Source organism: Gorilla gorilla, chromosome 21 (assembly GCF_029281585.2).
Source record: "Gorilla gorilla gorilla isolate KB3781 chromosome 21, NHGRI_mGorGor1-v2.1_pri, whole genome shotgun sequence".
NCBI lineage: Eukaryota > Metazoa > Chordata > Mammalia > Primates > Hominidae > Gorilla > Gorilla gorilla.
In genome coordinates, this window is record NC_073245.2 from 34,619,862 (window position 1) to 34,645,710 (window position 25,849).

Here is a 25,849-nt window from a genome sequence, read left to right on the forward strand (position 1 = left end):
ATATGGCAGTTAGTAGTTGTGCCTCCTTAAGTTCCTCTTGGCTGTGACAGTTTCTCAAATAAGTTTCCTTGTTTTTGATGGCCTTGACAATGTTGCAGAGCACTGGTCAAGTACATCGTGGGGGGCCCCACTGTTGAGATTGGTCTGATGTCTTTATTAGACTGAGGTTATAGACTTGGGGTCACATCAGGGGCACCTGCTATCAGTGTGACTTGTTGCTGTTGATGTCAAGCTTGCACCTGGAGAGAGAGGGATTGTCAGGGCCTCCACTGCAGAGTCACCCTTTCCCCCTTCCCATGCTGTCCTCTGTCATAGGAAGTCACCGCACAGCCCACACTCGAAGGGTAGGGTGGAAAATACTTTATCACCTTAAGGGCAGAGCACTTAGATAAATGTTTTGGAATTTGTCTGTGTGGGAGATTTGTCTATCCTCCTCCATTAATTGGTTCATCCATTTATTTATGTCAGTATGGACCCTTGGATATTTATGTTATACTTTGGTTTCTAATCCAAAACTACATAATTTATTTGCTGCTTTGACCCTTGGGAGCTCTTTCAGATTGGTTTCTGTGTCCGCTTGACATCCTTTTGTTTTTTGAAGCACTTTCTTACATTTTTGTACTGCAAGATGCTGCTTCAGGTTTATCTTGTATGTTTCCTGTCCACGTCCCAGAATCAGCTATTTTCCGATGGAGCCCTGGTTCTTTCATTAGAGAATAGGGTTCGAAACCAAGATCTGGGCACTGGGTGTGCTTGTGGCTTCTGGGGTGTCATTGATTCTAGGCTCTCTCAGTGACAAAGCTAGGAAATAAATGTATGTATCCTCATGCCATTACTGTTAGGTTAGTTGCATTTTAATGGCAAAAACTGCAATTACTTTTGCACCAACGTAATTAGTTCTATATATAAAGTATTTCTACTATTTAAATATGTAGAAATATTTCTATATGTATAATTATTTATGTACATATATAATATATCCATCTGTATCTGTATTAAGCTAAATGTGAGTTCATACTGATGCCTCCAACTCTAACTCATTGTCACACATCACTGTAGCCTTCTTCCCTTACTTCTCTGTACCCTCCTACTCCAACAATGAGAAACCTGGCTCCACCCATCCACTATCCACTTACTTAATTGTTCATTTCCAGTATAAGTGTATAGTGTCAGAACTGTCAACCTGTATCTTCATGAGAAGTAACTTTATCAGCTAGAGTGCCGTGTTCATGAAAGTAACTTTATCAGCTAGAGTGCCATGTTCATGAGAAGTAACTTTATCAGCTAGAGTGCTGTGTTCATGAGAAGTAACTTTATCAGCTAGAGTGCTGTGTTCATGAGAAGTAACTTTATCAGCTAGAGTGCCGTGTTCATGAGAAGTAACTTTATCAACTAGAGTGCTGTGCTTATGTGCAGTTCTTTCTGCCTTTAGTCCTGCAGTCTCCACTCGTTTCCAGGGTTACTTTGGTCAACACCCTCCTCACCCCCTTCAGTGAGGTTGTTTCATAAATTTGTAATACAGTTAGATTAATCCATCATAATCTGCATTCCCTCCTGGCATCCCCTGACTTCCTAATCAATTTTTTAAATTTGAATACAATAAGATTTTGTTTTTGTGTTGTAAAGTTCTGTGTGTTTTGACAAATGCGCAGTGCCACATATTTACCATGACAGTGTCATACAGAATAGTTTCAGAGATGCTCTAAGAAGAAATACAGCTTTGTGGAAAGAGCCTTTAAATATGTGATTTCCAACCACTTATGTGATGCTGAGTTCTTCCACTTGGCCCCAGATTTCTCAATAGAAAAACAGACACATCATCAAAAAGAGAAAACTGAGCCTTAGCAATAATTAGCTTGCAGCTTCATATATTTTGAAATGCAAGAAGTAGACTTTCTATGCCAAAGAAGAAAAAGAGAATCATCTAGACTAGCTACACGCAAACACCCACACTTTATTCCCAGGGAACTTGGGAGAAAAATCAATGGATTCCAGGATATGACAGCTTCCAAACACACTTTGATTTAGGTGCATGATTATGAGCAAATTGGTCTGCTCTATGGAGTCTCCATGTGCTCATCCATGAAGCAAGGCTGTTGTGAATCTTCAGCCCTCTATTGCTGACATAGATGATGAGGCAGAGGTTAATTAAAATGACAGTTAAAACATTTTGTTCACTGTGGTAAATTTTACCTCCCAAAGATGGCCACAGCATTTCCTAGCACACATGCTCTTCTGCAATGTGGCCTTGCCCCTTCTCCATTAAGGCATATAATTTCATTCACCTCTTGACTTAGTGCTTTGCATAGCACTGGGATGCACTTAGTGCCTTGCTTGTTACAGTGGAGTGCAGGAAGAGGGCTCTGTGTGACCTCAGAAGCCAGGAATCATTGAGGCCTTGTTGCTTCTGCCTCACTCACTGGGACACTTGCTCTTGGAGTCCTGAGCTGCAATGTAAGAAGTCTTCCTCCCTGAGACCTCCATGCTGTGGGGAAGCCCAAGTCACATGGAAAGGCCACTTGTAGGTGTTCTGGTCAACGGGCTTAGTCTCTGAGTTATCTCAGCCGAGGAACCAGCTATCTGAGAGAAGTTACATTGGACCTCCAGAACAGCCCATTCTCCAGCTGAGTGCTCCCTGAATTCTCGACCCCAGAATTCATAAGCACCCAGTGGTGGTTGTCTTAAGCCACTGGGGTACTTAGCCACAGAACAATAGATCACCAGAACACTCACTACTGTGTCCTAGGTACTGTTCTGAAGACTGGTGTATATTAACACCCTAGTACTTTCAAAGACCCCATGACACAGTAACTCATTATCTTCAGCTTACAGATGAGGAAATTGAAGCACAGAGAAGGAAACTTGTAGAAAGTCACACTACAGTGAAGCAATGGGTTTGAAACCGGTCAGTCTGACCCTGGAAAAATGCTCTTACGTTAGCAAAAATGCTTGAGAGGCAGTTTGGGAAGGAACTGTTAGAGAAATTAAAGTTACCAAGCGTGCCTCCTGGGATCCATCTGCAGCCAGATGAATGATGTGGCAGTGTGCTGCTCTCTCCTGGTGGTGAAGTGAGCCTCCTGTTGTAATGAGGAAGCCAAACTGTCCTTAAGGATCTTGCCACATTCCAGGCAAAACACCCATGTTAATTACTTTTTTCATAATTATTTCAATGGGAAGCATCTGCACCCAGTTGGGCCTAGATAATCTGAGTAGGAACACAGCTCGTTTACCCACAATTCGAGATGAGCAGACCAAATAGCTGGTTTTCCAACCATTAGACGAGAGCCCACGCTGCCGGATAGGATGCTGATGGCTGCACTGGTGCCACAGCTGTGGCTGTGGCTCTCACTGAAACAGCTCAGCAAGGAAAACCGGCACAGGGCTCCAGAGAAAAGAGGGAGAGAGGACAACGGAGAGTGAAAGAGGGAAGTGAGGGGGGAAGACTGCCTCGGTGTGTGCAGTGAGCTCTCAGCTTTGAGAGTGGGCGAATCCACTGTCTGGACCAGCAGATGATCCTGCTGTCCCCTCACCTCACCAGCTGCAGGTCTGCACCCAGGCTATACCTGGGCTGAGAGAGGCGGAGGCTGGGCTAGGGGGAGACTCATACCACCAGTATACGTGGCTACCATCTGATTAATCTTGTATTCACAGGCTGAAAATGCTCAGCAAATCATTTGATATCATCTCAACAGTCCTAGGAACCAAAATATTCAAATCTTGGTTCTCTCCTCCCTAACACAGTGGGCTCTAGAGAGAACACCTGGTGCTGGCCAGCTACAACAATGGTTTGCAGGAGTCAAGGCACCCTTCTCGCCTGGATAGAAGCCAAGCTTGTGCTTCCCATGGGAATGTGATCATGTAACCTTGTCCCACACAGAGCCACCTCCATCCACCTGGAGAGAGGAGAGCTGGAGCATGCACTTGCCCAGGAAGCCCCCAGTTCACATCTGAGCCCCTCTTCAGTCAGATTTTATGTCAGGGTAGAGACCTGCCCTTTCAAGTCCAGCATCTCATTTTGAAGCCCCACATGCAGCTCTGAGGAAGCCATGCATGTTCCTCCAATGCCTAGAGGACTGTGGACAGACCAGGGAACATGCACACATTACAGTAAGCAACACTGCCTATACACATCAGTGATTTCCCAGTGACTGCTCCAGGGGGCTAGGCAACTGCTATGGCTTAGGTGTTTGTCACCTCCAAACCTCATGTTAAAATTTGATCTCCAGTGTGGCAATATTGGGATATGGGGCCTCGTGGAAAGCCTTTGGGTCAAGGGGGCAGATCTCTCATGAGTAGATGAATTCCCTCCCTTGGGTGTGAGGGAGCTCTGTCTCTATTAGCTCCTTCGACAGCTGCCTGTTAGAAAGAGCCTGGCACACCCCACTTCCTCTCTCACCACATGATCTCTGTGCATGCATACCGCTTTCAAGTCTCTCCTTCTACTTTTTGCAGTGAGTCGAAGCAGCCCGAGGCCCTCACCATATGCAGATGCTCAGTATTTTTTTTTTTTTTTTGAGATCCACTCTCACTCTGTCGCCGAGGCTGGAGTACAGTGGCGTGATCTCGGCTCTCTACAATGTCCGCCTCCTGAGTTCAAGTGATTCTCCTGCCTCAGCCTCCTGAGTAGCTGGGACTACAGGTGTGCACCAACACTCCCAGCTAATTTTTGTATGTTTAGTAGAGTAGAGTTTCACCATGTTGGCCAGGCTGGTCTCGAACTTATGACCTCAGGTGATCCACCCACCTCAGCCTCCCAGAGTGCTGAGATTACAGGCATGAGCCACCATGCCCGGCTGATGCTCAGTCTTGAATTTTCCAGCCTACATAGTTATGAGCCAAATAAACCTGTTTTCTTGATAAACTATTCAGCCTCATGTATTCTGTGATAGCAACACAAAATGGGCTAAGAGAGCGACCCTCACGTAGTCTTTTGAATCTTTTTCTCTCGAGTTCAATACAAGAGAATTTCCTATCTTTCCTTTGGAATTCATTCCAAACAAGCACATTCTTGTTAGCTTGCACCTGACAGTCGGCACTTCATTAGAAGGTCTAAATAAAGAAGTCAATGTAGATATACTTTTAATTTTGCATCTTGCTCCCAACCAGGGAACCGAGGGAACTAAACAGTGGAGAACCATATGAACACACAGGCAGGGCAGGGTAGGGTACATGGCAGCACTTTCTCAGTGGCTTGAAACCTGTTTCCCTGGAGCTGACACAGGGCAGTGCATGCGGCAGAATCGGGGGAATCTGCTTTGGGTACATATGCCATCAAGTCACGCTTCAGAGGCAAGTTTCTTCTCAGTAGGGAAAGGAAAAGTGGTATCATACAAACATCCTCTTTGAGCCAAACACTTTCTTTGGGAAGGGGAATGATGGATATCCCAAAGTGTGGCACAGGGGATGCGGGCTCACAGGCATCCATGGAAAAGGAGAGGCATTTGTCAATTTCGTGTGGAAATATCAGGATAGCCCTGAAACAGCAGCTTTCAAGGAACCAGATGGAGCAGGTGACACCATGACACATTTCAGAGAATAATCCCAGTTAAGAAGGCCCAGCAAGCTGAAACCTGTTTTCCAAAGGAAAGTGCCCTTTTTCATTTGAGATAAAAAGCTCAGGAAATGGGTGGATTTTTTTTCCAGCAACTAGATACACGCAAGGGAGTATTGTGAAAAGTTGGGGACAGACTGAGCAGCACATCAGTCAGACTGAGCTGCTGTCACAAGTTACTGTGGACTAGGTGGTTTAAGCAGTGGCCATCTGTTTCTCACAATTCTAGAGGCTGGGCATCTGAGATCAGGGTACTAGCACGGTCAGGTTCTGGGGAGGGCTCTCTTCCAGGCTGCAGATGGCCACCTTCTCCCTGTGTCCTCACTAGTTTGCAGAGAGAGAACTCTTGTGTCTTCTGTTCTTAGAAGGGTACCCATCCCATCCTGAGGGTTTCAGCCTCATGACCTCATCCAAGCCCAGTCACCTCCCAATGGCTCCACCTTCTAATACCATCTCATTGGAATTAGGGCCTCAGTATATGAAGCTGGGGGTGGGGTGGTACACATACATGCAGTCCATAGCAGTTTGGCTCGCAGACATGCCTCTGGGCAATGAAGAAGCAAACTCAGCTTCACTGAAGCCCCTCTCTTGAAGTGGGCACTTTTCCTTTTAAGACAGGAGGTTTGTGGAGGATTATGATCTGCTGCCATTGCCCCGCAGGGTGTGTCCTGGTGTCACCAAGGATCTGAGGACATACAAAGCATGTGGCACCTTCCCAGTGTGTCCACTCTAGCTACTGAATCTTCATTTCACTTGACTATAGAGTAAGTTCTGAGGCCTGACTTCCTTTGTCTCACTGTATCATCACACATTCCGGGTTAGTTCAGGTCAGGAATTCTTGCAGCAGGCAAATAAAAATCTGAAGGAGTGGAACTAGGAGTGCACACCCCTGGTTGCCAGTGTCCAGTCTGAAAGCAGGGAGGTTCCCCAGGGAGAGGCCAGCAGGGCCAGCAGGGAGCCCAGCACCAGACTGACAAGGGCTGCCTCCCTGCTTCAGAGGCAAACAGTTTTTGGAAGTTGCTAAGCAACCCATCTTCTTAGAAGGAGCCAAGTGTTAGAAACGAGTGCCCAAGCCAAGTGCAGCAACACAGAGGCCAAGCCACAGCAGCCAGATTCCATTTCAGCAGTCAGCATTGGGATGCTAACAGCTGGTGGAGGCCGGCGTCTGCCGAGGACACTATAGCTATATTCATGTTACCAGCATGCTGCTTGAATTTCTGTTGGAAAAGGTACTGATTCTTATTATTCAGTTATATCTTGGATATATCCTTCATTCATGTCATCCAGGTGCAAGGTGCAATGTTAAGTGTTGAAAAAAGGTGAGCAAAAAGGTGACCTATGCTCCCTTGGGGATTATGGTCTAGTGGGGAAATGAACATTCACTTAGTAAGTGTCATGAATGCAAAGTTCTGTGAAAGCATGGTGCAGGGAAGCATGACCTGAACCAGGGGCCAAGGAAGCCTCCCCCAGGGACTGGATGCTTGTGTGAGATCAGGAGACATCCTGTTGAGGAGATAGGCAGGGGGCCCTACAGCTGAAGGGGAGCCACCTGGAAGTAACAGTTCTGCTTTGGGTGGACACTCAGCTGACCATCGTTTTTATGTTTACTCCCCTCATTCAGTTTATAATTTTCTTTGGTGGTTCCATTGAGATCTAGGATTTTCTTTCCCCTGCTGGAAATCTATGAGCTCTAGTTTATGAAATTGTCATCATCCTTAGCGACCATCTTTGTGTTTTATTGGGCTTGAGTGCTGGATCCATTTATAGTTTAACTTCTCAGCGGGGCTCTTGCACACGTGTATCTGTAAACTCAGGGCCCACACCTATAGTTAGCCTGACTTGAGGTCTCGATTGCTCACTTACGGTCCAGGACAGACACAAAGCTTACTCGCTGGTTTATTAACATGGGGTGGAGACTGGGGAATTTCTAGTCCTCTCTCATGGAAAGAACTCTTTGAGGCGATGGGATTTATGCATGAGTTCTCCCCTGACCAAACACCACGTCCTGTCTCCCCTCAAAGCATTAGAAACTCAGCCACACACCCCCAGTCCTGTTTCCTGAAAGTGAATTACCCATGTGCTACATGGTTTCTGTGCCTTCTCAGTGAAAGGGGTCACCCATGTCATCCCAGTTGGCCATCTTGCTGGAATGCAAGACCTATCATATTTCACAGATAAACACCAGTGACAGTACCAGATGAAAAAGACTTTATTTAAAACAGGAGAATATTAAAATAGAAAATGCAAATAAAACTAATTCAAATGCAGGAAGCCATTGCTCCCTGTGGCATACACTCATCTTTAATACATTTAGTGCAACAAACAGATGGATCGCATGGGCATGGGAGGGCCAACAAACACAGCTCTCCTGTGTCAGCCAGGCCCTGGGTCACAGTTACCTACTAACCCAAAATAGGGGTAGCATGCAGGCAGCAGGGCACTGGGTGTGGTTCAGAAAGCAAGTTCCACTCTGTGAGTGTGCCTCTGTTGCTTACACTTTCTCAGTCTTCGTTGTCTTATCTATAACGTGTCATCCTGACCAGTCCCCAAGGCTGTTGTGAAAGCAAACTCATAAAGAGTGAACCAGCTAGAAAGCGGCGTTTGTACAATGCTGTGTCTGCCTTCCAGGAGGCACCACGTTTATAAACAGAAATCTGCAAGTTTGCCAGCTGCGCTAGAACTAAATGGCCCATCCAGTTTGCGGTGAGCCCTCCAACCATAGTGAGCTGTCCATCCTCAGTCCACATGGCATGTATCTGCCTGTGTGCTCCCACGCAGTCATCACGTACGTAGTCAGCACCATGGAGCCAAATGAAACAAATGGTTTGCAGAAACATTTCCATTCTTTTTTTTTTTCACTTGAATTAAAAAAGATTCAACCTTGTATGTTGTACAAATTCTCCATGTGAGAAAAACGTCCCTCTCTTTACCGTAAGCACTGGGTCTCAGAATTCAGAGCACCAGCCCAGCCTCCCAGCTAGGACAGCGTTTCCAGTGTGCTCTTGCCAGCTGTAATGGTTCTGCAGTATGCGTAGAAATGGACTGTTTGATCGTGTGAAAACAAATGTGTGTTTCTTGAAAATGTAATGTGTCTTGTACTTCTTACAGCTCACTTCTGGCTCCCAAGGGCTCCCAAGGACCACGCAATGACTCTTATTTCTTGTTTCTTTCTTTTTTTTTTTTTCTTTTTTTTTTGAGACAGAGCCTCACTCTGTAGCCTAGGCTGGAGTGCAGTGGTGCGATCTCGGCTCACTGCAACCCCCGCCTCCAGGGCTCAAGCAATTCTTCTGAATGAGCTTCCCAAGTAGCTGGGATTACAGGTGCGCACCACCATGTCTGGCTAGTTTTTTTGTATTTTCAGTAGAGATGGAGTTTCACCATGTTGCCCTGGGTAGTCTCGAACTCCTGAGCTCGGGCAATCCATCTGCCTCAGCCTCCTTATATTCATATGTGTATTTGTTTTTATCATGTTTCCTTATCACTTCAGCTTGTTTGTGTTTGCTCACATGTGTTTACTCTTAAGGCCAACAGTCTTGAATTTATCTATTTTACTTCCCTGCAAAGAGGCTGACTGTAAGCATAGATCCTTACCAGGGCCATTCCCCAAATATCGTCTTAGAACCATGGCCACAGACTGCATTCAGTGCTGATAAAGGCCACAAGAATGTCACAAATGTATCTCTTGGTCATAAAGGGGATGACGCAAGAGATTGTGGGTTAATCACTATAAACTTCCCCACCAAGAGCCTATCCAAATTTCCTAAAGTTGAAGTCAGTCCTGCTACAGAAGGAGTGGCAAAGGCAGAGAAACGACCACACATGAGCCAAGTTTGTGATTGAATCAGTAAAGCACACATTGGAGTTGTTTTGACGTATATTTAAAACAAAGGAAATTTACTCAGCTGTGCAGATTAGAAGTCTAATACATAATGAGCTAAGGACGCTTCCTCTCCTGGGCCACCAGGTGAAAGGGACGTCACTGGAGGAGAGTGGCTGTCACTGCAGTACACTAAAGGTGACCACGCATTTCTTGACCTGCTTCCTGCATCCTTTCCCCTTGAATCTGGGCTGGCCCCACTGAGTCACTCGTAACCAGTAGGACACAGCAGAAGTGATGTTCTGAGTCTCCTGTGGCTGATAACCAGGAGAAACTTGCAGCTTCCCCCTGCAACACTCACCCAGAGCCCTGAGCTGCCACACAGGAAGTTCAGCTAGCACTGACCACCGTGCTGGAGAGGCCAAGGCACCAGGTGTGAGTGGAGCCATCTCAGGCACCCCAGGGCAGTCCAGACACCAGTGACCCCACATCAGGTGACCCAGTTAATGCCATATGGAGTAGAAAAGTCTCCCAGCTGGTCTGATCCAAATTCCTGACCCACGAATTATGAGACAGAAAAAAATGGTTGTGGTTCAAGCCACCAGGCTTTGGAACCATTTGTTACCAGCAGTAGATAATTAGAAGAGTCACTACTCCCCACAGAGGGGTCATCTTTGCAGAATGATGCATGAGCGCTCGGGTTGCATCCAGGAAATGGGATTGACGGGAAAGCCAGACAGAGGCGTTGAAAGGGAAGCATTAACAAGCTGAGGCTCCCCCCTACAAGTGAGATGTGAGATGAGGCCAAAGACACGCCTGTCCCTAGTCTCTGCTCAAAATTCTCTTCCTCCTGGAACCTCCTAATTTTGTTTTCAGCTACCAGGATTCACCCCTTATCCCAGGCTGCCTTACCGAGGAACGTTCACAAAACTTATATGAGCTCCTCCTCCATAACCTACAAGTCAGAAGGGCCATCAGAAGAGGCTTCTGCCTGTCCTACGCTGGGCTCTGGTCCAGCCCTCGGCCTGCTCATGGTTGGCTGTGACTCCAGTAAGTTTAGCAGTTTCCAAGTGACCAAATGTGATTCTTCATTCAGCCGATTGTGATATAGGAAAATGGAAACATGACAAAGCAATTGTTTGAGACACAGCAGATGACACCAGTGCTGCACCCGTATTCCCTTGGCGCTCATGGCTCTAACTGCAAATACCTGCCCTGACTCTGTTGGAGGCTTTCTCCCTCACAGCAGGGTGCCCAGCCATGTGCAGGGGAGGGCCAGAAATGTGGGGAGGTGAACACACGGGAGCAGCCCTCAAGCAGTGGTGGAGGAGACTGGGGCTACATACTCCAGACTCCTTGCTCCTGGAGGGGAGCCCCTGGGAATACTCTTCCAGATGTCTGCAGTGGGGCTGACACAGCCACCCCCTGCTCATTAACCCACCCTGCAACATCTCCTCTGCTTCCCTATCTCACCTCTCTACCTTCTTAATGGCACTTCCTGGGATCACCTCCAAGGAAGCTGCTTGCCTCCCTACCCTTTCAGAGTCGCCTCTGGACCCCGCCTAAGCTGGAAAGACATCAAGTAAAAAGGGATCAGTTTCTAGTGGCACTTGAACATGTGTGTTATGTCACCTCCTTCATAAAATCTTTATTTAAGTTATGGTAAAAGAATAAGATGTGAAACCATGAAGGAAAAGAGAATGGACGTGGAGCAACAAGAAACAAAGATGTCAGCAGGTTTTGGAAGATGAAAGCGCACGGAGGAGTGGTGATCGTGCAGTGTGGCAGAATCTGCAAGCCCCCATGACAACAGCAGCAGGAATCAGCCAGTCCACTCCACCACCACCGTGAGGAGGCAGGGCTGGGAGCTCCAGGTGTGAGGCAAGACATGGCGAAGACATCCACCTGAAAGCATTGCATTTCTAAGTTGTAATCGGTAAAGCACCCAGTCCTGTGTCCCATCTTCAGGGCTTGGTGGCAGACGTTTCTTAATCCCAGCAGGAGACCAGTCAGAATGCCTCCAGCCTTGGTGACTCAGGGCACAGCGAGAGGTGAGAGCAGACCAAAGTCCACAGCATGGTCATCAGCGGGACCCGGCCCCTCCAATGCCCAGGCCCCGGTGCTCCTTAGCCCCTCTGGCTCTTACTCCAAGGCAGGAAGTTGGGGGATTTGTCCCTGGAGAAACTGAATGTCTCTATGTTAGTCTTCTAGGGCTGCCATAACAAAATGCCAGACTGAGTGACTAAACAAAGGAAATTTAACTCTCTCAGCTCTGGAGGCTGGAAGCCTGAGGTTGGCAGGGCTGGATTCTCCTGAGGCCACTCTCCTTCACGTGGCCGCCTTCTTGCTGCGACTTCACGGGGTCATCCCTCGGTGTGGTCTGTGTCCCCGTCATCTCTTCCTGTAAGGACACCACTCATGTCAGATTAGGGCCCATCCTAACAATGCCATTTAAACTTACTCACCTCTTTAAAGGCCCTGTCTTCAAATACAGTCACATTCTGAGGTACTGAGGTCCAGGATTTCACCAGAACAAAATTCAGCCTATAATAGTCCTCAGAGAAAAGACCAATGCACAATGTATGCTGTTGTACAGAAGCTAAAGAAATCTGAAAGACAGCTTGCAGCCTAATCAATACTACGGAAAATCTCACCAGTTAATCAGTGCCATATATGCAGAGCATCTGATTGGCCTGTTGGTGATCTTTAATGTTAAATAACAGCCAGTGATTTCCTGACACTTGAGAGCGCCTCTACCATGGAAAAAAAGAAAAAAAATGAAACCTGAACAAATGGGTGAGGGTCAGGGGAAGGATTCTGATTGATAGAGAGACAATGCAGGAAGTAGAAAGTGTCTTTCAAAAAATCTATAGAGTTAATATTTTCAGAGAGATAAGGAATGAAATCAACTTCCTGAAATCAAAAAGGAAAGTTGTGTAAAAGCAAAAGTGAGAGAACAAAAAGAGTAAACAAAAGGAAATTAAGGAATATGATAGCCAAATACTATCCCATAGAAGGCTTGGAGAACGATTGAGGAAATGATCCATAAAGTGCAACAAAAGGAGAGAGGTGGACAATGACAAAAGCAAGCAAGAGAAAGGAAGACAGAGAGAAAGGAGAGAAGGAAGAGAGGGAGGGAGGAAGTAGAGAGGGAGGGAGGGAGGGAGGAAGGAAGGAAGGAAGGAAGGAAGAGTTAGAGAATTCATTGAACATCAAAGCCCTTCAAATCAACATTTTAGAACACCTAGGTGGCAGGGGACTCCATCAGAGCTTCTAGAGAGAAGGAGCAGCTGCAGCAGTGAAGGGGTATAAAGATGATGCCAGACCTGTTGACAGAATTGGAAGTGAGAAGAGTATGGGGCAAGGCTTTCAGAAGTCCAAGGAAAAAAATCATTTCCAAAGTGGAATTCTATACTTTTCCAAACTGTCAGTCAAACATGGCAGTAGAATATGGCCATTTGCAGGCACGCAGAGTCTGCCACCCACGCATGATGTTCCGAAGCCTTCTGCGGTGTGTGTTGCAGGGACAAGCTTTCCTGAGACAAGGCCTGGGGTCTAGGAAACAAAAACTGTAATGTCGAAGGGAAGCAAAACAAATTTCCAAGGTGAGACATCAAAGAGTAATCAGCTTCAATTGGAGCAGAACACCAGGAGTGTGAATGCCAGGAGGAAATAAGAAGGAATTAATAGATTATCTGATATGTTTGATTATAGCTTGAAAAAATGTATTGAGAGGGTATTAATGGGTGTGGTAAAAACTATAGCAACTGAAGCCAGAAGAAAAAAGGCATAAACCAGTGCACTTGGCTTAGCAGTGAACACAAAGTACGTAGTCAAAATAATGACCATATTAGGGGTTGAAGGAAGGGAGAGGTGACAAAGGGGGTAGGGACAGAGGTTTCCAAGAAAGCGAACTCTTCATCCACCACAATAGTCGGTCAGTGATAGGTAGTTGACAAATTGATAAATCAAGAAATTAATATGTTTAACTCCTTAAGAAAGAAGTAAATATCAGATGGATCCACTAAGAAAGTTCAAAATGTGCCTTTGGGAAAGAGCCTCAGAGGTAGAGAAGTATCCAAAGATATTGCTGCTGGTGTTTTATTTTACACTATACACCTTTTGGTGTCATGTATTTTACCAAACACTGTGAACATATTCCTTTGATGATAAAAACTATTTTAGAAACTAAATATATACATACACTTATCAGCAATTCTACTCCTAGCTATACGACCTAGCAGAAATACATCTATATACTCATCAAAAAAAAAAAAAGACTAGAATGTTCGTAGCAGAGCTATCCATAGTAGCCCAAAACTAGAAACTATTCAGATGCTTTTCCCCAGGGGAATGGACGAATAGACTGCATTGCATTCCTGCAACAAGAGCCTAGTGAACGGATGGTCCATCACTGCACACACAGGGGTGAGTCTCACACCCAGAGCAGAGGAGTCAGACACCATCGTGCATGTACTATGGGACCTATAGGGCGTTCCAAAGCAGGCAAACAGAATCTGGGCTGTTGTAATTCAGCAAAGTGGGCACCGCTGAGGATGAGGGACAGTGAGGGGGCACAGGAAGGCCTTGGGGGTTATTCGGTGCTGTTCTTAGTGCCAGTGCTGGTTACATATGTGGTGGGGCTTCACTAAGCTGTGTACTGATGCACAGAGCACTTCTCTATGAGTGTTCCACTTGGTATACAGTCATATGGGAGATGTATATCACATTTTAAAGAAGAATGAAGGGCACAGGAAAAGTCTATATGAAGTGTGTGACCATTTACTGCTATTTGGATCTGACGAATAAGGAGAGTGACAGTTGTCAGTCCCACTGATTCTAGCCATAATTCTGATTTAATAATAGAATATCTCATGATTTTAGGATCCTTCCTGTTCCTAAACGGCCTGCATGCTGGACCCTGTGGTGCCCTGAGGAAAGCAGGCGTGCTGAGGGGCACTGGTGAGGAGGGCCAGGAGGCGTTTGCAGAAGGTGGGCTGCTGGGGTGGACCCAGCTACTCACCTGGAGGAAGGTGAAGCACCATGGGCAGCCCCATTAGCATTCAGAGGGCACCAGGATGCAGGACCGAGCTGAAGCCACCCAGACACAGAAATCCACTTCCTGGACCAGATCACAAGTGCGCCTCGCCCTCCTCAGGGGCTCCCATCTCTGCTTCGCTTTCTCCTGAGCTCTGTGTGCTCGCACTTGAGCAGTGCCAGCCCCGCAGCCCCCTCCCTCTCAGGCAAGCTAAGCCTGAATCTGTGAGAAACAAAGGCTGGCTTCTCCCTGGCCAGGGCCAGAGGCCAGTGACACAGTTTGGATGTTTATCCCCTCCGAATCTCATATTGAGATGTAACCCCCAGTGTTGGAGTTGGGGCCTGGTGGGAGGTGTTTGGGTCCTGGGGACGGATCCCTCATGGCTTGGTGCTGTCCTCGAGACATTGAGTGCTCTGAGATCTGGTTGAGTAAAAGTGTGTGGCTCCTCCTATCCCTTGCTCTCACACCCCTGCTCTGGCCCTGTCACAGGCTTGCTCCTGTTTTTACTTCCTCCATGAGTGAAAAGTCCCTGAGGCCTCCCCGGAAGCTGAGTAGATGCTGGCGCCATGTTTCCTGTACAGCCTCCAGAAGGATGAGCTACTTAAATCTCTTTTCTTTATAAGTTACTCAGCCTCAGATATTCCTTTATAGCATTGCAAGGAGGGCCAAACACAGCCAGCAAATGGAGTAAATGATAGCAGCTGCCCGGTCCAGCAGCAGCCTGGCGCAGCAGCCGCAGTTCCCGTGTATGTTTATGATGTTGTTATATGGTGATGTCTGTAAATTGAGATCCACAGAAGGGGCTGGCCTTGAGGACAAGGACACTCAAGACGCCTCCCTGGGAGGAAGTCCCCTCCCTTGGATGTAGTGATTCAGACCAGCAGGAGGCGGAGGGGATCGGCGCCAGCACCCAGGCGTTGACCCAGCCTTCCTCTGGTGTTTGAGTTGGGTTGTAACCAACACAGTCTGTACATTTGGTTTCACAGTCCATCTCCTCCCTGCCATTTAGACCTAACTAACATCAGAAGATTTATTTTTTTTTATGGCTTAAAATATAAGGGTTGTTAAAAAGGCAGGGGTGAGAGGTCATAAAAATAGACCTGGGCCTAAATATATGCAGACAACAAATGTGTGTTGGGGGGTCTGTGTGTGAGACCCTTTGCCTGAGAAAGGGTCCCGTTCCTATAGTTGCTGTTCAGCTTCTCTTACTATCATTAAGAATATTGAGCCTGCCTCTTTGTCGAGTACAGCTCTCAGTATCTTGTCAGTGCACAGCCAGCATTAGATGATGATAAATAATGGAAATAACCTTTACAATAATGCAAAGAAATGTAATCCAGCCAGACAGGTATCGGTACTGGAAAGAAAATGAACCATAAAACACCCATGGTGGAATACATTTCCAGAGAAATAGTTCGGGAGGCAGCCAGTGTCTTGTGGAAGCCTGTCCCAGATCTCGGGGGGCAGGTGTCTGGCGAGGGCATAACTGCTGAGGACCCCCAGCTGTGCTGGCCCTGGTCCATGGATGACGGGGACTGTGGAAACAGCGACCTTGCCCCTAAAAACTGACTGCAGGAGAAACAATGCAGCTGGGGTAGACCTCAGAAAACGTCATGATTTTTCCAAAACCTCAAACGACAGTGGGTGTTTTCCAGCCAAAGGACAAGCAAAAGCTCATCGGAAACTCCATGAAGAGCGAAGAGAAATGGCAGCCTGTGGGTCCTGGCCTGTCTGAGACAGCCCAGAGCCCAGCACTTCAGACATCTCCAGGGTGTCTCGGGGAAAGGCAGGTAGTGACGCGGCAGGGGACTGGAGCTCGGTGGAGTGGACTCTGCCTTGGGGTCACTGAGAACTGGGTCCCTGATGGCCGGTGCTCCTCCCCATGACAGATTCCACACAGGAGCTGCAGGCCGTGGACCCCTGAAGTGGACAGGCGCTCTGGCCGTGCCCTGGGGGGCGAAAGCCCTTCCCCAGTGACCTGCAGGTTTTGAGGGGCTTCCCCCTCCCACGGTCACCCCCGTGTCCTTCATCTTGCAGCTGTTTCATTATCTCCACCCTGACATCGAACTGTGTGGAGTATGACCCCCCACCCCCACCCCCCTGTGATTCACTGAATGTGAAATAGATTCCCACAAGGCATGTGGGTGTGGAGCCTGTTTCCCAGGGGCCTGGGAAAGCCCGCAAAGCGCACAGCCCGGCAACGCCCGGAGCTTCCTTTCAGGCGTCCACCACAGGCTTTTCTCCCAGCGGGGTCATCTGCCTCGTTTTCTCCCAGATCCATGCTGTCCAGTGTGGGACCCCCAGCCATGGGTGGCTGTTTACTTTTAAATTAGTTAAAATTAAATAATATTAAAATTCGGTTCTGCTGTCACATGAGCCATGCCCCAAGTGCCCTGTAGACGCAGCAGGTGGCACAGTCGAGCAGCATCTCCGTCCCCAGGAGCTTCTGCACGGCTCTGATGTGGACCTTCCCTCCCTAGCTGTGCCCGGTCTCCAACTCCTCTCACCCCCCTCCTTTCCTGGGTTACCCAAGGAGCTGCCAATCCCTCTCGTTCTGTCCTGCTGAGCGTGGCACACTGCCCGAACTGGAGCCAAGTCCTCCCTGTGCCCTGTTGAGCCCACAGGGCTTCCCTTTAATAGGTGTCACCGGCCACAGAAAGAAGCATTGGACATAACTCATTCCTTTCTGGATTCGCCTGATTTCTATCTTCCTTAGTAGCTTGTGGATTGCATAAAGCCAGTGACTACCGGCCATGATTTGGGGCCTGCCTGCATGGGGTTCTGCCCGTCGTGGAAATGTTTCTGGAGAGCATGAGTTACCCTTGGGAACACGGTAGGGGGAAAGTCTGCCGTCCTCATCATCGTGTGGTCATGAATGACACTCCGTGGGCCCTGTCTGGGCACTGCCAGGTGTGGGTGATGTGTCCTGTATTCAGCAAAGAGGCCAGCATCAATGCTGCAGCATCCTGAGCGCTGGGTGGAGACACAAGGGCCCAGACAGGAGCCTTTCCCTCAGCAGCTGGCTGGCAAGGCCGCTGGGAAGGTACCATGGAGAAGCTGTGGCCCGGAAGATGAATAGTGTTAAAACAGTGACGGGTGATGAAACGGCCACTGCAAATACAACCAGAGCGAAGGCAAAAATCAGGGAGAGGTGGGGAGAGGCCTGGAGAGGGAGCCGGGCAACACCTGCCCTTGACAGGTGCTGCCTTGTCAACGTAATTACGTTTGTATCTGTGTTCAGAGATGAAGTCAGCCTCTCAATTCCCTTTCTCTGACTTTTCTTCTCTGGTTTTGGCATCAAGATTTTACAAGTTTTATAAAATGAGTTTCTCTATTCTCTGTAGATGGTTCTTATCTGTTCATTTAATTATTGATAGAATTCATTTCTAAAGTAAGGTAGTTTTTTTCAACTACGCTTTCTTCCTGTTACTGTTCCTTCCCAGAAGTATCCATGAACCTGTTTCCACGCCAACAGCAGAGGCAACTTGGGCCTGTTTTGTGCTGTAGATAATAGGATGCCGAGTCCGGCTTCTTTTGTTCATCACTGTGTCTCTGAGATTTATTCCATGACTATCTGGGTGTCACGACAGCTTGCCCTTCTATCGCTGGCACTCAGAGGGCTTCCAGGGCAGGGCAACCATGAGTCAGATTCCTTTGAACATTCCTTTGAACATTCCTACAGATGTGTTTTGTGAATACATGAATAATTCTTACTGGGTATTTACACAAATAAATGTCCTTTATGTCCACTCATTTAAGGGAGTGGAATTGTTGTTGTGTGATGTATCTATATGTTCAGCTATAAGAAATGCTGACCATTTCCCCAAGTGGTGGTACGAATTTGTATCCCACCAGGAGTGCAGGGGAATTTTGGTTTTTCCACATTGTCTGTGACACTTCCTGTTGCCTCTTGGCCTTGTCTTGGCCTTGCTGGAGGGTCCATGTACAGCATGTTCTAAGCACGGGTTGGGCATGGCTGCACACACAGCAGGCCTGGCCTCAGGAGGAAGGGCCTCCTCTCTTCCCCTCCTCCTCCCCACTCGTCAGCCACAGTGTCTGCCCCTGTGGACAAGGTGCGGTTGGCAGGAACAGAGAGGAGACAGAGATGTCACAGCCACCCCCAACTCACATTGTCACAGGAGGCTTGTGCTCTCGTACACAGCTTGCTTTCTCATCTGGGCACTTGGCAGGTTCTTCTCAGGCCCACGCTCACCTTCGCATCCCCAGCTTCAGCCTGCTGGCACAGGCCCTGTGTGTCCATCCACTTGCCCCTCAGCTGGGCTCTACTGGATAGGACCCAAGACCATGTCTGGTCCCTGGGGACCACCTAGGCCTCATCTCCACAGAGCAGCACCCTCCTGGCCTCGCCCCTGAGGCTGCCGGTCAGCTGCTTGCCTTGCAGAGTCTCCAGGCAGGAACCGGCTGGTCACCCGCCCGCAGTGCCAGACATGCATGGAGCCAGCAGTGTCCCACGGCAGCTGCACCCCCACAGCCTGAGTGAAAAGCAGATGCCTGCCTTCTGTGGACAGGACCCAGGCTCAGCACACCGTCAGTCCTTCAAAATGCTTCTCAGCCTCCAAACCCTTTGTGGAGGCACAGGCCTTGAGGCATCTAAATTGGTTCTGCTCTCTTGTTTAGAAAATAGGCAAAGGCTGCTGGGGGTGGGGGCGGGGAGGTCCCCGTCACCATCCTAGGGTGTGTCTCTTGTGATGTGGAGCCTGGGATGGAGCTTCCAGCTGGACCTTCTGTTACAGAGCAAGTGAGCAGAAGAAAGAAGGAGGGAGGGAGAAAAGGGGAGGGAGGGAGGGAAGAGGGGGGAGGAAGGAGGTAGAGAGGAGGGAGGGAAAACCGAGGGAAGGGGGAGGGAGGAAAGAGGGAGGAGGTAGGAAGGAAGGAGGGAAGATGGAGGAAGGAGGGAGGGAGGAGGGAGGAAAGAAGGAGGAGTTAGGAAGGAGGGAGGAAGGAAGGAGGAAAGAAGGAGGAAGTAGGAAGGAGGGAGGGAAGAGGGAGGAAGAAGGGAGGAAAGAAGGAGGAGGTAGGAAGGAGAGAGGGAAGAGGGAGGAAAGAGGGAGGGAAGAGGGATGAAGGAGGGAGGGAGGAGGGAGGAAGGAGGGAAGGAAGAGGGAGAGAAGAGGGAGGGAGGAGGGAGGGAGGAGGGAAGAAAGAAGGAGGAGTTAGGAAAGAGGGAGGGAAGGGGGAGGAAGGAGGGAGGAAAGAGGGAGGAGGTAGAAAGGAGAGAGGGAAGAGGAAGGAGGGAGGGAGGAGGGAGGGAAGAGGGAGGAAGGAGGGAGGGAGGGAAAAAGGAGGAAGGAGGGAGGGAGGAAAAAAGGGAGGAAGGAGGGAGGGAGGAGGGAGATGGGAAGAAAAAGTAAGGAAGGGAGGAGGGAGGGAGAAAAAAGGGAGGAAGGAGGAGGGAGGAGGGAGATGGGAAGAAAAAGTAAGGAAGGGAGGAGGGAGGGAGAAAAAAGGGAGGAAGGAGGAGGGAGGAGGGAGATGGGAAGAAAAAGTAAGGAAGGGAGGAGGGAGGGAGGAAGGAGGGAGGGACAGGCCTTCAGCATGCCAGCATATGCCAAGATACATTCTTGGATAAACCAGGGACCTCAGGTGGGCATGAGAAGGGGAGACACGAGGGGACTGGGCAAGGGCAGCCTGGCCACTCCCCCAACTAGAGCAAGACCTGAATCCACCAGGAGTGTCAGAAGGAAGCAGGGCCTAGAACCCACTCCCAGACCTCTCTGCCACCTTCACAAGAAGCTGCTCCCTTCAGATAGAACCATTCCCCAAAATGTGACCAATGGGCAGGGCGGGGGGTTCCACCAGAGAGAATTGCTGGTGGGTTTCAGCATTAAACACTACCACCCATGGAATGCAAATTGACTTTGTCCCTCCACAAAGTGGTCATTTCTCATCACGAAGCCATGACCAGCATGACCTTTACATGTGGATCAACAGCTCTCGGTCCTTTGACAGCCAGTTCCTTCGACTTGGCCACTTGGTAGTGACCATTCAACCTAAGGAGGTGTGACCCAGCAGGGATACGAGGTGGCTGGACCTCAGTTCTAATGGTGACAACTTCAGCTAAAACACGTTTGTTCTGGCTGTCCGTCCTCTGCTTGTGTAACTTTTATTTCCTCAGTGTGAACAGTGCTGCACTTGAGGGACGGGAAGGGGGTGCTTCCATAGCTGTCATTGCTATGGCGCACGTTTACTTTTACTCTTCAATTTAAAAATCGGGTCTTCTACATATCTTTGCAACTAGGGAAGAGAAAGCAGGTCTTTTAATTCCAGAACCGCAGTGCACAAATCATGTTCCAATGTGGGCTGTGCAGGAGCTCAGTGCCTGGTGGGTTTCAGGGTGCAGGACATCTCCCTTGGGGGCTACATCTGATGCCCTGCAGTCAGCCCTGCCGATGGAGCCCAGCTGCTTCCTGCGTTCTCAATGATGAGCCCTTGTGCCCTGGGCTGTTAAGGCTCTGCCTCTGCTGTGAGCTGAAACGCTTTCTCTGAAGAGCCCTCACAGTGCAGAAATAGTGTCTTTGGGTCCTGCTGAGCCCCTACCCCCAGCCCACCGCTGGCACAAGGTGCAGGCACTGGGCACTGCTTGGGGCTTCGCCAGTCACCTGTTCTTTCTAACCACCTGCACTTATTTTCCAACGAAAGCCCAATAGTCACAAACTTCACTTGCAACCTGTTGGCAAAAGACAGGGAAGGTAAACCAGCCACAAGAAATAACAATCTTGACAAACTTTTTTGCACCTACACACAAAGCCTTGCCTTCAGCTCAGAGACTCTTGGACTCAGGACAGTTTGCCCTGCCCTCATGCACACCAAAAATCTTGTCAAAGAGCCGGGAGCTTTCGTCCAGCAGCTGTCAGGATGGAAACGTGTCTTCCCATTTGCACCCTGCCAAAGGAATAAGCAAGCTGTTTCACAGCCACAGTTATCCATTTTCTGAGACAAAAGGTTCACGTCAGGTAAATCACCTTCATTAGACCACGTTGTGTGTTTTGTGTATGTAAATGACGTCTCTGCCTTGCGGGAGTGGGCACCGCAGAAACTCTGGCTTCTATGACACGCAGATGCCGAGTGACGTTGTTGAAGGCAGCCTGCTTGCTAAGGCTGCATCTGTTTGCTGTTTCTGACATATCTCCAGCGATCAGGCCCCTAACACACCACATTCCCTAGGTTTCTTGTTAGAGCCAAACATATAAACCGGCGTATCAAGGTCCCCCAGCATGGAGAATGAGAATAAAGAGCAAATGTGATTCTCAAGCAGACACACCAGCTTGAGCATGAGAGCTCTGGTGCGTCTATATGCAGAACCTGCAGAGTTGGGCCAGAACTGAGGTCAAGAGGCAGCCCCGTGCCACTGCCTTCCTCCTCAACACCACCAGAGAGACTGGAACTGTGCCCCAGTTAGAGAAGTATCGCATTCCTCCTGTCCCCCCAGAGCCCAGCCCAGGCCCCAGGGAGACCACAACACACAAGAGAGACATGGGCTCTGCCTTGGGGAGCTTACAAGTGAGCAGGAAGGCAACTATTCCGCAAGTGGGTACTCAGATGTGTGAGCCCTCATGAGCTCGGGAAGCCCGGCATGGGTGTTCCCACAGGGGTCAGGGAATGAATGCTGCTGGCAGGTGCCCAGGCAGCTGTAGCGGCTCCACCTTCCTCTCTGCACCCCTTTGCGTAGCCCTGGGGATGGCACTAAGGCTGGTGATCATGGCGGGGACACAAAGCCATGACCCTAATGAGCGATGACTCTTTCAGTTAGCGCTAAGGAAAGGCAATTACAGGAAATTGTGTTCTAAGATGTGGGCGTGTGTGGGATCACTGCTGCATGAAACAGACTTGGCTCACCACGACTTCATTCATTCATTCATTTATTCATTCACTGTCCTGGGAGGCTTCCCATTTTGCATCCCTTTATCTCTGCTCCCTCCAGAATTGTCCACAGTGAGCTCTGAAGCTCAGTTCCAAGACAAAAAGTTGGGGAGGAAAAAAATAAAAACTAGCTTTTAAGATCCGAAAGTTAGAGGAGCGAGAAGGAAGCCAAGCAGCGGCAGGCATCCCTTCCCCACACGACACAGACTTCCAGAGCTCAGAGACCATGGAAGATGCAGGTTCACGTCATGAGCCATCTCTGAGTGTGAGCCTTTCTGGTCTACTGCAGAGGTGTTGGTGTGTTTTAGCCGGTGTGTTTGAGTGAATGACATGCCGACTCCCATACTCACCTATAAAACCTAGTAATGTCACTGACCTCAGGTGGAAATGGGACCCGGTAGAAATCTGGCTTTCTGGAGATGGCCATGAGAACAAGCTAGGACATTCTGCCAGGGTAGTCCTGATCACAGGGGGCCCACAGGGGGCCCCCAGGTGGCTTGGGAGTCAACCCTCCTCAGCATCACATGGGCTTCCGTGGCTCAGTGCTTTGGTAGCATCTCACCCCATCTGCCAAATGAGCCATTTTACTCCGGTGATCCTCCATGCTGGCCTCCAAAACCTCCATGTTTCCATCTCCTCGTGACCCCAAGAATCATGAATTTGATTACACCAACATCTGGTTATGTCATTGAGCACTCAGGAATATAGGTGTTAGTTTTGTATCAAATGATTTTATTGATGGATGAATTTTACTAATGCCAACCATGTCCAGGGTGGGGACGGTCAGGAAGTGAATGACTCATGGCCACAGCAGGTGAGGCAGCTGAGGAGGAAGGTTTCAGGCGTCCTCCAGTGATTTTCATGATCTTATGCCGGAGTTTCTCTCGGGGAAATGGGAACTGTCATTGCCTTCCGCACACCTCCAGTGGGTAGCAGAGATTCCATAAGATAGGTAGAAATATGCTTTAGAAAATTATGAGTTATTCAAATAAACAAGCACACCATTCTTGGGTAGAAAGAGCAGCACTGGAGGAGTCCTATCTAGCCCATCCCTCAGTGCTGGTGCTGGAGATCCCAGACCCCACACTGATGGAACTCAGTTGGGCTACTCCCAGCCTTCTCTTATTCCCTTGGGGCCAAGTAGAAAAGAAGTCTGTCTTCCCTGCGGTGTGGGGGAGCAGCAGCAGGCCCCAGCCCCACGTTTGTTTCTTGCAGTTAAAGAACTGCCCTGGTCGTAGCAGGGGTGAGCACAGTTTCCCCCTCAGCCTTCTCTGCATCAACAATGAGTTTTTCTGAATCAGGAGCCGTAGATGAGCCCTCCACTCACTGCTTGTTCCAACTTGCTTACAATGACTTCCTTTTTCTTCTCCAACTCTGCAGACCAACAAAGCCGTGGCCAAGGGGGACTTGCACCAGGCCAGCACCAGCTCCCGGCGGGCCCTATTCCTGGCAGTGCTGTCCATCACCATTGGGACTGGCGTATATGTGGGCGTGGCCGTGGCCCTCATCGCCTACCTCTCCAAGAACAACCACCTGTGAGCTTCCTGCGAATGGAGGGGGAGCACCCGGGGCCAGGTCTGTGTGGACGTGGAAGAAGCAGGCATACCGCATGATGCTGTACAGTACAAATGATTGCCAAATGATGCCACGAAGCCCTGGGATTTCCTACCCATGGATTTCTTTTGTTTTTATCCTTTAATTTCATGTTCACAGCACTGTGTAGAGCACCAGACAGACGGGCACTGCTAATCCTTCCAAAGGAAAGCTCCAAAGATCCCAGCCCGCAAGGCTGTCTCTGGATGGATTCTGGTGGATGAATGGCAATGCGGCTCTCTGCAGCCTGCCAGTGCCCAGAGTGCCACCGCATTAGCAATATACAAACAGTCCAAAAAAGTGTTTATTTTTTATGGAATACGGTGCAATAGGCAGAGGACAAGGGACACGTCACTATTCTGTCTGTGGCCCTGCTGGAGTCCTTTGTGCCCCCCCGAGTCCACACGCCTTCCCTGCAAGATGAGAATGGGGCTGGGAAGAAAGAGGCAACACCACGGCTGGCAGGAGCCCCGCTGCACTGCTCTGCAGACCCATTGGCCTGACCCTGAGAAGCAGAGCCAGCAAAGCCCGGGACCTGCCCCTCTTTCTTTCCCTTCACACCACCCCCACCTCAGGATGTCAAGCCACCTCCGGAACGTGTCTACACTCCACAGCTACCCCGCAGCAATACGCACTCTTGGGACCTCGCTGATCTAGGATGGGGAGGCAGGCCACCGCCCCTCCCAAGACTCCTCAAGAAAGAGCCCCGCGGTTGCTCCGGAAACTCGAGGCACTGCAGCTATGGGCACTGCCTCAGCCTAAAGACACAGGGGCGCCTCCCAATCACCGCGCTGGCGGATGCTCACCCCGTCATAAGCAGAAACTAGTGATCCTGGAAACGAGATGGGCCTTACTCTGTCGACTAAATGAATAGCTATTTTCTTGTCATTTTTTAAAGTGCAACTCTTGCTTCATGCTGCTTAAGTTACCAGATGAATGCTGAGAAATAAGTAATCACAGACATTTTAATACCATTTCATTGCTGTTTTACGAGTGTTCATTACTTAACAAAAAATTATCTTTTAGCTTTTTCGCTTAAGACTTTTCTTTCTGATGAATAGCTGTCGTTGGGTTTCATTTATACTTTCCCCTTGTGGTTTAAGGAACTGCAGAGCCACCCAGGCCTCCACTGCTGAAATAGTAGGGGGGTCTCAAGGAGAACAAAAGTCCCTGCTGCTTCAATTTCCACCAGTAACTATGATCGTCCTAATCCCCTCAGTGGACACAGAGACCCCCTTTCCAGGACAGTGGCTCCACTGGCAGCACTTAGCAAATTCCTGAGGCCTGGGTCAGCCCCAGGCTGACTTGATGGGTCAGGATGTGGCCTGGTAACTGCAACGTGAAGCCAAGGTTGAGAACCACTGCCCTGGACTAAGGTCTCTGGGTTTGATCCTTCTGCCTGACACTCTCCTCCTTGACCTTGAACATTTAATATTCTGAAAATTATTAGCACTGTCTTCTCGGGTCAAATTTGAGATCCATCTAGCATTTGTCTCTTCTGGGTGGTTCACAAACACTGTAGGATGTTAACCCTAAGAAGTAGATAAGGAAGCCAGCCAACACCCCTGTAGGAGTTAGAGTCACTGGCCATGGAGGGCATAGGTTTAGGTTCAAACCAACCTGGATTTGAATCCAGCTGTGCTACTTTCTAGCTGTGTGATCTTGGGTAAAGGTTTATACCTCGGCAGGGCACAGTGGCTCACACCTGTAATCCCAGCACTTTGGGAGGCCGAGGAGGGTGGATCATGAGGTCAGGAATTTGAAACAAGCCTGACCAGCATGGTGAAATCCCTGTCTCTACTAAATATACAAAAAATTAGCCAGGCATGGTGGTTGGCGCCTGTAATCCCAGCTACTCTGGAGGCTGAGGCAGGAGAATCACTTGAACCCGGGAGGCGGAGGTTATAGTGAGCCGAGATTGTGGCACTGCACTCCAGCCTCGGCCAGACAGAGCAAGACTCCATCAAAA

The 25,849-nt window shown here is 49.0% G+C and overlaps 1 protein-coding gene across 5 annotated transcripts in view; it reads left to right on the forward strand.

The window, feature by feature from the left end:
* Positions 1-24,905, forward strand: part of SYNDIG1 (synapse differentiation inducing 1) — a 196,772-nt gene extending 171,867 nt beyond the window's left edge. For all 5 annotated transcript variants that reach the window (XM_055372363.2, XM_055372361.2, XM_004061915.5 and 2 more), the window contains one exon: positions 23,668-24,905. In XM_055372363.2, coding sequence (XP_055228338.1) covers positions 23,668-23,826 — 159 coding nt within the window. In that variant the 3' untranslated portion in view covers positions 23,827-24,905. The remainder of the gene's footprint in view (positions 1-23,667) is intronic.
* The last annotated feature ends 944 nt before the right edge of the window (positions 24,906-25,849 follow it).